The sequence below is a fragment of the Ctenopharyngodon idella genome, chromosome 12, assembly GCF_019924925.1.
Source record: "Ctenopharyngodon idella isolate HZGC_01 chromosome 12, HZGC01, whole genome shotgun sequence".
Lineage (NCBI taxonomy): Eukaryota > Metazoa > Chordata > Actinopteri > Cypriniformes > Xenocyprididae > Ctenopharyngodon > Ctenopharyngodon idella.
Genome location: NC_067231.1, coordinates 12,786,459 through 12,799,162, shown reverse-complemented (window position 1 = coordinate 12,799,162; position 12,704 = coordinate 12,786,459). Strand labels below are relative to the sequence as shown.

At 36.4% G+C, this 12,704-nt stretch overlaps 2 protein-coding genes across 4 annotated transcripts in view; one reads left to right on the top strand and one right to left on the bottom strand.

Annotated features, from left to right (window-relative positions):
* Nucleotides 1-9: 9 nt before the first annotated feature.
* Nucleotides 10-2,927, bottom strand: ankrd22 (ankyrin repeat domain 22). The gene is made up of 6 exons (XM_051914028.1): nt 2,716-2,927; nt 1,810-2,001; nt 1,487-1,594; nt 1,140-1,217; nt 912-1,010; nt 10-473 (listed from the first exon to the last, which is right to left on the bottom strand). Exons 1-6 carry the CDS (start codon nt 2,734-2,736, stop codon nt 396-398), a joined length of 576 nt encoding a protein of 191 aa, XP_051769988.1. The 5' UTR covers nt 2,737-2,927; the 3' UTR covers nt 10-395.
* A 1,129-nt stretch (nt 2,928-4,056) lies between these two features.
* stambpl1 (STAM binding protein-like 1) overlaps nt 4,057-12,704 on the top strand; it is a 14,245-nt gene continuing 5,597 nt past the window's right edge. The window contains exons 1-9 of one of the 3 annotated variants that reach the window (XM_051914012.1): nt 4,057-4,507; nt 6,081-6,187; nt 7,089-7,306; nt 7,544-7,619; nt 8,585-8,680; nt 8,792-9,101; nt 9,894-10,018; nt 10,792-10,929; nt 11,366-11,809. In XM_051914012.1, the coding sequence (XP_051769972.1) occupies nt 6,158-6,187; nt 7,089-7,306; nt 7,544-7,619; nt 8,585-8,680; nt 8,792-9,101; nt 9,894-10,018; nt 10,792-10,929; nt 11,366-11,410 (1,038 nt within the window). In that variant the 5' untranslated portion in view covers nt 4,057-4,507; nt 6,081-6,157 and the 3' untranslated portion in view covers nt 11,411-11,809. Of the gene's footprint in view, nt 4,508-6,080; nt 6,188-7,088; nt 7,307-7,543; nt 7,620-8,584; nt 8,681-8,791; nt 9,102-9,893; nt 10,019-10,791; nt 10,930-11,365; nt 11,810-12,704 lie in introns of those variants that run through there. The other 2 variants (XM_051914009.1, XM_051914010.1) reach the window with 2 other exon arrangements.

Genomic DNA, 12,704 nt, shown 5'->3' with positions numbered 1-12,704 from the left:
AAAACTTCCTTTAGTTAGAAGTTTTATTTTTTAAACCAACAAACATGGCACAAACCAAATCCATATTATAACTTACAGTGATAAAAACAAACTTTAACACATTAAAACAACCTGAATATACAGTACATTAAATTATCAATATACAATATATAAGAAACTTTTATTCATTACTTAACAAAACAGGAAATCCAATATGTTTAAATAGAAATTAGTATGGCAACATCTTTCTGAGAAATGTATTTTTATAACATAGTGTAACAATGTGTGATGGAAAAAGTATAAAAATTGTGATAATTGGTGCAAACCCAATTTAATCTCAGCTGGTGAATTGTCAAGGACCCCACTGCTGCCACACATGAAACAAGTCTCTGTTCTCTAATGTCTTCAATTAATACTCAATTTGATTTCGTTAACATTGTAACAATTTTGTGGAATTTTAGTCTCTTTGCAATATCAAGAGGAGTTTCATGATTCTGTGAGGGAGACAGAAACAAAATGTTAAACTATTAATAGAGTCAAACAATATATATAATCAACACATAATTTTAACCACTTGAGACTAAAGCCAGTGAGATAGAAAAGAGAAAAAAGTACAATGCTGGTTTCACATCACAGAACAAGTTTCAGATCCTGTCAGTCTCAGCAAATTAAATTTTTCGAGAACACTTTAGTAGTTCCATCTGGTAACATTTAACACTCACTTACCAAGTTCTTGACATTAAACTATTTAAGAGAATGTTTTTACTGCTAAACACAGTACAAAACCACTATGGGACCTGTCACTATATTATTTAGTTAGAGTTCCAGCATTTAAAAAAAAAAAAATAATTACTGTAATATCAAGACAATATAATTACTAATTCCTCTATTACAGTCCATGTTCAAATAACTGCCAAAACTAATTAACTTACTTTGTTCTGTATAGAAATATCTGCATTTTTCTGCAATAACAATGGAACAATCCTTTGACTTTTTCTTTGGCATGCATAGTGAAGTCCAGTGTTCCCCTTCTAAAAAGATCCAAAGATACACAGATTATACAGTGAACATCTTTTTCATGGGTTATGTCTACACAAATTGCCCAATTTCTCACTTAACATTCTTGCCTGAAAAATAAAAATGAAAAGTGTTATACTTACATAGTCTACAGCATTTATATCCACCTTAGTGGCCAAAAGAAACTCCATCAATTTCACATTTTTTCTTTGCTTCTCTTCCTTTTGAGAGAGAACAGGTGCAATGCTTTAATATGGTACAATTACACACATTTAGGTCAGTCACAATTAAAGTCAGATCACATGTGTGATGTGCAAAAACACCACAAAACACTTTCTAACCCCATACATGAATTTCAAGGAAATACTTGATCTCACTCAGCATGCTAAGATTAATTTTAAATCGCTGTAGTAGCTAAATTTGTAATTGTCTTTTTTTCCAGACAGTAACTAGTCTCTTCTAGAAATACCATGACTGAGGAATAACTTACCATTATAAGATAACCAATCAACAAGATAGGCATTAAGATGGCAATCATCAGGTAGTCCAAGAAGGAGAATGTTCTCCTCGTAGCATAGTGCAAACAAGTTCTTTCTTTCTAAAGGATGAACACACACATAGATATTTTTAAACAAAACAAGCAAGCTGACCACACAAACAATCAATAAAATATACCACAAGGAGAGTCTGAGAAACAACATGCATTAAAGTGAATCAAGTGCACAAGGGACTCATTCATAACAATACAGTGGGAGCATTATGATAGTCAGGGTAGAAACAGAACTCTTTTCAGTCTCCTTGCTAATGCAATACCTTATTCCTAATGGACACATTTGCATTGTAATCTAGAAGGTATTTGACACTCCTGAGGTTTCCCTGTCTACAGGCAGCTATAATCGGTGTGTCTCCCGTTCCTTCATCTTGAACATTTACATTTCTGGCATCGGCTGAGATCAGTTCTTTCAACTTGTGGACGTCATCATCATAAGCTGCCTGACACATGGGCTGTGGAAAGAAAGCAGCACAAAATATGATTACAAATGTACATTAATCAGTTAATCATTTTATATCTAGTACATTTAATGAGTGTAAGATGACTAAGGAATAAATCACATGTGCATGTTAAGTTAGAACCATGACTTGATACTAGATATGGAAGAGCAAAACAGGTCTGGTGACATCATGAAAGATAACTTAACACATAAACACACACCCTTTCCAAACAAAATGACAGATAAAATAACAAATGTTAGGCTTTTACTTACATAAACACTGCACACAAAGGTCTTAGAGCAGTACTGTATTTTCCTTTACATGCTTAAGTAAACTACTGTATTTTAGGTATTTTAAGGTGTAAAGGAGAAGTAGAAGTTTAAGCAACACTGATGAAAATGCCAACTGAAGTGCCAAAGCACGACATTGATTTCAACATAGACAGCTCTTAAAAACAAAACCGTTAAGTAAAAAAAAATAAAATTAAGAAAAGATAATAAGTATGACTCAATTTTTACTCAGCAGAAAAACATTAGGTTGACACGGAATTGAGGTATGAAGAACAAAACTCATTAAGTTGTTAGACATTAAATCGCCTTAATTTAGAATAACACGACCAGTCGCTTAACATAATCACCAGTCAAATGAGCCAAGCCAGTTAATTTCTAAAGACATGAAGATCAAGACAATTTTTAAAGAGGCGGTAAAACTGCCCACGTTACTCACCTCTGAGTACAAGATCCCCATTTGGTTTCCTCTTGTCACTAAAAGGAAACGAAACTTGTAAATCCTTAATCCGAACTCTGAAGTTATAAAACTAACAGCCCTTTGCTAACTTGTTTGCTTTCTACCTGTGAGAACAGTGTAAAACAGCGCTTCAGATAAGGGTGTGGTCATTTAACGATGACGCATACGTAATGACGCAATCAGTGTCATTCAGGTATTGAGGTGTGTAGCCCAAGTAGCGGTGGATTCATCCCGTTCATTGCGATACACTCATTTCCTCTCAAAAACATCCACAATAGACTGACTGACTGACTGACTGACTGGCCAGTTTAATAAAACAGGTATAATAAAACCGCTTCCTACGTAAGTGGTTTAAATAAATGTAAGCAAAAAATAAACAAATACATTTTATATATATAATATATAAAAAAAATATATATATATATAATGGTCTTGTCATTTCACTCAAAAAAAATAAAAAATTAAAATTAAAATGCAGTTTACAAATTCACAGTTTCTCTCCTGTTTTTAGCCTATCGTCAAAGCATCTATATAGTTTTCAAATTCTTTGCGAGAACCACAATTTATCAAAGGAATCAGATTAGTAAATTTTAAGGTCAAATTTTAATATTACTACGAGTCAGAGACGTGCTCTTTGGAGGGCTAAGGACATTGCTGTCATCATAACATAAGAACTTATTGGTTTCTGACAGATCCCTTTTGAATTCACAGATGTTACTGTATATTATAGGCCTACATGAGATCTGTTTCTATATGATACACACAGCTTTAGATAGATACATAGATAGATAGATAGATAGATAGATAGATAGATAGATAGATTTTCAAACAATATTGCTTTCTGCCCATCAACACCAACAGAAATAGGGCGCTCATTTAAACTGATAGAGCAGTGCTTAACCACCGAAACCACTGTTATTACACGTTTTTTTTTTTTTTTTAATCAAAATGGGCTTTGATAGTTTAGAGGTATACTGTTTATTATTTTAACAGAGATTTACTTTGTCTAATGCATTTCAGATCCTGAGCAGAATTTGGTGATTTAAAGGAGTTGTGCCCCATCTGGTGGATAAAAACACAATATCACAATTTATTTTTGTGGCGTAACACAAAATAAATGTAAACCATCCGAGAAGAGCATGTCCCATCATTGATCACACTCTCTTTAGAATGTAAATAAATGATCATGGACTTCAATGGGTCAATGCTTGAAAATAATAATAATAATAATAATAATAATAATATTAATAATGTCTAATGCATCTGTCTTACTCTGTTTACATAAGCTTGTAAATGTCGTGATATGCGTAGATTACCTTTACATTCGTCCAGTCATTCCCACCCCCTAGCTGTCACATTGGTTGCTGCTCAAAGTGAACTATACATCCTTTGAGCATCATAGAAGAATCTCGAGAATCCGGATGTTGTCTAGATAGGCGGCTCGTGAGGTTTTGAAACACAGCCAGTGAAGCACAGCTGCTACAGCGGCATTCATCTGACTCGCAGAGCTCCGCGCGAACCATCTGACACCGCAGGGTTATTCGCTTTGAAAGACAGCAATCAGCCATTTTAGCCCTGCGCGTATATCCATGCCAAAAGAACAAAGCTTCCATGAGGCACAAAGGCAAAAGACCTAGAGTTTTAGACAATAATAAAAACCTGCTCTTTTATTTACGCGAGTTGCCTGTTTTCGCGCTGAATTCTAGCATGTGCCACATGTGACGATTATAGGAATGTGGAGCATGGGATCACAACAGCCATTCACCTACAGGTGAGGATTTTATTGTATTTATACGTTAATTTTTGGTGCTACTAAATTAGACCTATGATTGTTACTGTTTTTTTGTTTAAATAAAATTGTTGCAATCTTGTCAGGTGGGAAATATATCACTGACAAATCAATGTCATTGGTATATTTGATATTATGATTAGAATGATTATTATATAACTTTTTAGTGATGGAGAAAAGCGGAAGTTACTTGGTGAAGACAAGTTGTGATTTAGAGGATATTAGAAAGTAGAAATAAAGTTACGTTAGTGTAATATTACTTTTACCTACAGTTCTCACTGTTTAAATGATGTACTTAATAACAAATAAACAATATATAACAGCCCGACTTATTCAAGTGCTAGTCAGGGATGAGTTCTTCATGAACTTTGACATCATACATTTCAGACATATTATAGCAACTGATAGCTAAACAAACCTAGAACATAGTCATCATGTTTATAATCGAATTGGTAAGTATTGGTATTGATAAGTATTTATGTGAAACAAAGTCATAGGGATTGTATTTTAATACCTAATACAAACATGTTTGCAGATGTAGACTGGTCTGATTTACTTGGCTCTTAAAATATGTTGAAAAACTGCTCATCCCTCCTTGAACATGTTTGTGTTTTAACTGTACAATCTCTGTTTAGACTTCAACTGAAGACAATAATAAACTAGCATATTGAAGGTTTATTATTTGAAGGGCTATTGTTTTAATCATATATATATATATATATATATATATATATATATATATATATATTTGTTTTATGACACTTAAAATCCCTTTGCTAGGATTGTTAAAGTAAACATCCAGACAGGTGCTGATTCATTATTTAATACTGAATCATCATTTGCTTTCTTTGATGAGTAAATGTGAAATTGCTCTTTAATAATTAAAAATAAAAAAAAATAAATGTTGAACATTAATAAACACCCTATATATTATTTTCATATGATCTAGATAATCAAATGCAAATTTACATTATGCAAGGCCCTGATTATCAGAGATTGCTCAGTGTTAAATCTGTCACATCTCCTGCGCTCTTATTATTTTAACAGTGCATCTAGTTTAAGTTGCCATGGTAGCATTAATCCTAATATTTTCTTCTGGTGGTGATACTTTTTCCATTTGTTAATTCGCAAAAGGATGGCACTGTGACTGCACTCTGTTTTCAAAGAGTATAGGAGAGAGAAGCAGTCCAATATCTACCTATCTTTGTGCTAAGTGAAAAAACACACTGAGGATTTTTTTCACAGCTGAAGATATCCATGAGTCACCATATTTTGCTGCATGGTAACAAGCTGTCATAGCAACTGTAGCACAGATTCTGGAACGAATAACCGTGTTATTTGGACAGAGATGCTGAATTATATTCGATAATCTCCATGGAAATGCACAGGGCACAGTAACCGTGTTAATAGATTAGGAAGAATACGTTAGGGATTCTAAGGCAAGGAGTTGTAGCCAAAGCCAGTGTTGAGTAACTGAAAACAAAAAGACTCAGTCTGTATTGACCCAGTGTCCCCTGAATCTGTGATGCCAGATATGATGTTTCTTGCTCTTCAGCTTGGAATCATCTTGGGAGATGACAGATGGATGCATAGGGAGGATCGAAGCCTGCAAAGCAACATCGTAAACTCACCATGGACCAGGGCTTCAGTTTCAGCACACTGGTGAGTGGTGTTAAGGGAGGAGGAGGAGAGTGGTGGGGGACAGCTGATATTACTCGGAGGTGGGTCGCAGGGACAGAATGGCTTCCTCTGACTCACTCCCATTAGTATTCCCATTGCAGCTGCTCCGTCATTCAGATCCCTCCATCCTGGAGTGGGCGAGATGGAAGAACGGATGTAGCCCCCTTCACACTTTGCTTCCCCTCTTCATGAATGCATTATCAAAATAGTCTTCTTATTCTGGCCACCCAGAATCCTCTTCTCCAACAATAGTGCAGAGACTTTTAATTTGGCTCTCCACCAGCCTTCGCAGATTTTTGTGTGCGTATTGCATACTGTTCAAAAGTCAAGCAAGCTGTCATGTCCAACAAGTCTAACAGCTCGGCAGGCCCTTATTGGTGTCCATCGGTGTCCTGCTGCATGTTGATTAGACGCCCACTCTTTTCAGTCACCCTAAAACAGAGGCTCTGTTTAGTCATTAGCATGGGAGCTGGAAGCGAACTCAGCGTGGGTGTTGCCGTGTGTTCCGGTTTGCGCAAGCTGGGTGATGAACAGAGCTTATGTTGTGTGTATCGGAGGCCTGTGATGTCTTTGGGACTAAATTCCCTCTGCCGCTGGCGTACTGGGACCGATGCTACTGTAGTTCAGTTTGTCTATCTAGAGCAATGATACTTGGCAGAGCTATAAAGTGGCTCACCAGACACTTTCTAAATGTCAGAAATCTAGAAAGATGAGCAGGGGGAAAATTCAGCATACAAAATAAGCTAAAAAAGTATTGAAAATGGAGGGCTAATTTGTCCAAAATGACATCACTATATGTCTCCATCAGTATTTTGTAGCTGATAAAACGCTTGTCCGTTACGTCACCATGGTCTCATGGTTTGCTTGTCCTCTCCGTTTGCAGAAGAAGTTAGCAGCCGAGCCGGATCACACTGACGTCACTCTGCCGGCGGTGGAACGTGTACGGGCCCTCAGCAAAATGGGCTATAACATAGAAATAAATGAAGACATCGCCCCGAGACGCTACTTCCGCTCTGGTGTGGAGATGGAGCGTATGGCAGCTGTTTATCTAGAGGAGGGCAGTCTGGAGAATGCCTTTGTCCTCTACAATAAGTTCATCACGTATGTTTTCATTTATTTTATTTCCATCAATGCATTTTCCAAACCGATTGTCCTATGTAGGGTCACAGCAGGGATGCTGGAACCTAACCCACCGTCTCTGGCCTTTTTGTTTTGTTTTTTTGTTTTCTCAGCTGTGTCTGTAATTTCATTCTTCATCATATCTTCTGCCATAATATGCATTGTGTAATTCATGGCCATCAATCCTCAGCTCTATTTTCCTATTTCACTCCTGCGCAGTTTATTTGTTGAGAAACTCCCCAGTCACAGGGATTATCAGCAGTGCAACGTCCCTGAGAAGCAAGTGATAATGAAGGTAAGCCCCTGGCATGTTACTCACAGGAACTGATGGAGCCCTGTGGCGCTCAGCCCACTGTAAATCTGATTAGCTTCATGCTCAATTACCTTGGCCTAGTCAGGCTCCCAGCTGCTCACATGGTGGGTTTGCCTTGTCTAGGCACATGTTCTGCTTTCATTTCAACATGGTGACATGAAAATGACTTCCGTCAAAAGGTTGCTCTTAGTCACCTGATGTTTTGAACATTGTTTAAAAGACAAATTTCTGATTTTTAAAAAAATGTTTTTATGGATGGGATGTTTACATGCATTTTGTCTCTCTTGTTTTGTGCCTGATGGACCCCTTATGTTCACTTGTCAGTTCACTAGGATATTTAAAAAGTATAAAATTGCTTGATGAATGGGTTTCTTGTTTGACAATGTATTTCCTATTGAAAAAGGATGTTAAGATGGGACATATCTAAGAACTTGTTTCAAACTATAGAAAGTAGCAAATCATGGTTAATGGTTTTGAAGTAAACTTCAGGGTAATAAGTTTACTTCAAAACCATTAACCATGATTTGCTACTTTCTATAGTCTGTTGCAAGTGGTATTGCTAAAGAGGCATTCGTGCTCTAGAGGTTTTTATTGAACCAAAATATTTAGTGCAGCATGAGTCATCAATGTATTTGGTTTGTTTTTGGAGGAAAATAGTCTAACTTTTGCTAAATATCTACAAAAAAAGGTGTTTGCGTCCACTAGCATATAAATAGCTGTAGCAGACAGTCGAGCCACAAAAATGTTCATTTCTTTAACCTAATGATCTTAATGTTTCGTAATGGTCCTTAAATCCAAAAAAAGATGAGTAGTTAAAGCGTCTCTATTCCCAGCTTTAGAAAAATCATTATGTCCCTGAAAGCTTTAGCTAGCACATATTGATCTGGTACTCGCTGTCTGTAACATAACCCCTAATGTTTGTTCCATTATCTGTTCATTATGTTCAGAAATTACAGGAGGTTGCTTTTCCACGAAAGGACCAATTGAAGAGACTTCTCCATGAGAAATACAGCAAAGAACACAGTGAATATCTGAAGAGTCAGGTACATTAGACTGAGCACTTTTAGCACTGCTTATTAAATGCCTGTTAATCAAATTTCAGATTCACTTCATTATCATGGATAATGATTCAGATTCACTTCATTATTGTGCAGACTCAAGCCATGGCTGTTGACATGTGTGGTGAACGGCTGCAGAAGATGTCTTTGTTGGAGGAAGAACGGCAACGTGTGGCACAGCTCAGGAAGATGCAAATCGAGTCCGAACAGTTCCGCTACTTTGAGGACCAACTGCGTAGACAGGAGCTGGCCAGTCGCAGGGATGAGGCTGTCCCCAAAGTGCCTGAACAAACTGACGGGTCCTGCTTATCCCAGACCCCGAGAAACCACGTACGCCTTGACCCCAATCGTAACAAACCAGCGACCCCCATCCCCAAACCGGCAGCCACTTTAGCAGCTGTACAGAGTGAGTGCCCTCGTTTAGCTCCTATTTGCTTGATATTCATTTTAGTGATTTATTACACTGCTCTCTCATTAGTCAGCTGTGGTATTTTTTATGTATTGACTGTTAAACTGCATATTTGACCACTGCTCCGTTTATGTTCTCATATAATCAAAGAATTCATGTTCATTTATTTACACTACTGTTTAGGGTCAGTATGATTTTTTTTTTTTTTTGAAAGAACTTTCACAACTCTGCATTGATTTGATCGAAAATACAGCAAACACTGTAATATTATGAAATATTATTGTAATTTAATTTTTTTTTCTATTTGAATATGATTAATTTATTCTTGTGATGCAAAACTGAATTTTCAGAAGCCAATACGCTACTATTCAGTGTCAAATGATCCTTCAAAAATTGTTCTAATATGCTGATTCAGTGCTTAATATTTTTGGGAATACCGTGATCTCCAAGACCGCAACCTTTTTAAATCTATAAATAATGTTTAAATGTATAAATAGAAAGTTTAAAGAACAGCATTTATTTGAAATAGAAATATTTTATATAAATATCACTTTTGATCCATTTTATGCATCCTTGCTTAATTAAATTATTAAATTCTTAAAAAAAAAACCTTACTGAGCCCAAAATTTTAAACTGTATTCTAGGATATTGTACAGTCAGACAGTCATTAATGCAAAATAAACTCCTTCAGGATGATACAAAGTTTATTTTGCAATAATGGCTCTCACTGAACATGATCAATTACTTGTGTTATTAGCAGTACTACATTGTGTTCCTGTGTGTTTCTAGATCAGCGTGTGGAAGGCCTGAGGCGGGTTTTAATCCCACGAGACCTGACTTACAGGTTCCTTTTGCTGGCTGACAGTAACACGGCGAGAGGAATTGAGACATGTGGTGTTCTCTGTGGAAAACTGGTAAGACCTCAGCTGGAGCAAACCTCCTCTCTGTAGGTGTGAGATTCTTTTGTTCCAGCCCTTTCTTCCAGCTGTGACTAAAGCTGAATTTCCTGAATTATGATGATCCTTGGAAGGGAGCGTGAATATGGTTTGGAGAGTTTTAAAGGGATAGCTCACTCAAAAATGAAAACTCTGTCATTTACTCACCCTCAAGCTCTTCCTGTATACATTTCTTCCTTCTGCTTAACACGAGAAGATATTATGAAGAATATGGGTAAACCAAACAGTTGATGGGCCTTGTTGACTTCCATAGTATGGAGAAAAAAAAAAAAAAAAAAATGGAAGTCAATAGGGCCCATTTTCATCAAAATATCTTCTTTTGTGTTCAGCAGAAGAAAGAAATTCATACAGGTTTGGAACAACTTGAGGGTAAGTAAATTATGACAGAATTTTCATTTTGAACTATCCCTTTAATGGTCAATTGTGGACCTCTTTGGCTGTGAAAATAGGAGCTTAGGTGTTGCACAATCTGTGTAAATACTAGATGTGGATGTGGACTTCCTCATACTTTCACCACACATGCAATAGTGTCACTATGTACACTTGCTTCACCTCTTTGTCAATCCAAAAATCTTCTATGGGAACCTGCTGCTCAGCTCCCATAGAGAATGAATGGGTCATCTCATTTAACTTGTGTCAGAGGACACATACCATAATTGTGGGATGCTGTGTTGGCCTGATATGCAGTGTGTTAATAGAAATGCTGGAATCTGTGTTTTGTTGTCCTGCAGACGCACAATGAGTTTGTGCTGACCCATGTGATCGTGCCCAAGCAGTCCGCCGGTCCTGACTACTGTGACATGGAGAATGTGGAAGAGCTGTTCAGTTACCAGGACCATCATAACCTCCTGACCCTGGGCTGGATCCATGTGAGTGTCTCTCTTTTTCTGGCTCTCACATATTGTCATGCAGGTGAAAAGCTTGCTGTCAGACCCACACAGAATCTGAGCCTGCCGAAAGCGCCACAGATTTCCACAGAATTTGAGTAGCCATCGTTTACTTGCCTTGCCCTTTGTGTGTTCATTTAGTAAATATTTTGGCTAATTTTATTATAGCAATAAGAGCATACCCTCCATTTATCTATTTATTTTTAACACTTATTTTTTGTTTGTTTAAACCAATTCTACAGATTTCTTCAACAGGGAAAATGGGAAAATAATCTGCAGATTTTGTATGGGCCTGGTCATTTCTAATAAAACATTACAGGGTTATACGCTTTTTAGGCTGTTTAGTACCAAGTCTTTGGTAGTACGGAGTTTGAAACTTGACTGTGTTGTGTACGTGTTTTTTTTACGTACGTCACAGTGTGCGCTTCACCAGAGTCAAAGAGGCATGTGTACTCTGATGTAAACAACTCCAACACGCATGAGCAGCATGGTGGCAGCATGAACGAGTGAAGGAGATACGCTGAATGAAAATGCACATTCACTCTCTAACAGTAGATGGCGCTTATGGAACAGCAGAAATGCAGCTGTTACCCTGGTAACCTAGTAAATATAGCAGGCTGTGCTACTTTCTGTTTCTGAACAGTATTTAAATGTTTCAAACAGCCATTCAGTTATTTGACATGTAATTTGATCAGTCACATTACATCCAGTTATGCATGTTAGATTCAAACTTTTACTAAGCACTGTTACATGTTTTGAGATGTTACATGTTGTCCTATGTTTACTATTTGTATATTTTTAGTATGGAGAACTGAGTTGAGTACTTTTTTACACATAATACAAATACATATAATACAGTGTATTTTGAATGGGCAAGTTTGTTCTTTATGTGTGCACTGTATTAATTATCATTTATTCTGGTCTTTAAAAGGTCTTAAAGTCTTAAATTTGATTTAAATGTGCAGCAACCCTGCATTAGGCAAGTGTTATATATACAGTACCATTCACAATTTTGGGGTCAGTAAGATTTTGTTTTAAAGAAGAAATGAATACTTTTATTCATCAAGAATGCATTAAATTGACAGTTAAGACATTTTTAATGTTACAAAACATTTCTATTTCAAATAAATGCTGTTTTTTTGAATTGATAATTAGAAATGTTTACTTGAGCACAAAATCAGCACATTAGAATGATTGATTGAGGATCTGAAGGATCATGTGACATTGAAGACTGGAGCAATAGCTGCTAAAAATTAAGTTTTGCCATTATGGGATTAAATTGATTTTAAAAATATATTCAAATAGAAAAAAATTAGCTCAAATAGATAACAATTAACTCTTTAAATTGTAATAATATTTCACAGTATTACTGTTTTTACTGCATTTGTGGTCAAATAAATGTAGCCTTGGTGAGCATAAGAGGCCTACATTTTTGAACACTAGTGCATATAAGTAGGCTACTTGTAAAAGTTGCGGGTCACATACTTAACTGATTCTGCAACCCATTTGTATTCATTCTTTATTTGCATAATCAAATATGATTGAGCATCAATTTAAGGATCACCATGAAAACTTTGTTTAACAATTTACTGAGCTTTTATTCTTGGGGCCAGATTTACTAACAGCTTGTACCAGTGTAAACCCTCTTGGCCTTAAAAAAAACTACTGTCAGGAAGGATTTACTAAAGACATGCAGTGAAAAATTAGTGATGAAAAGGCGTGGATACGGTTATTTTTGCGGCTGACATTATTGCATA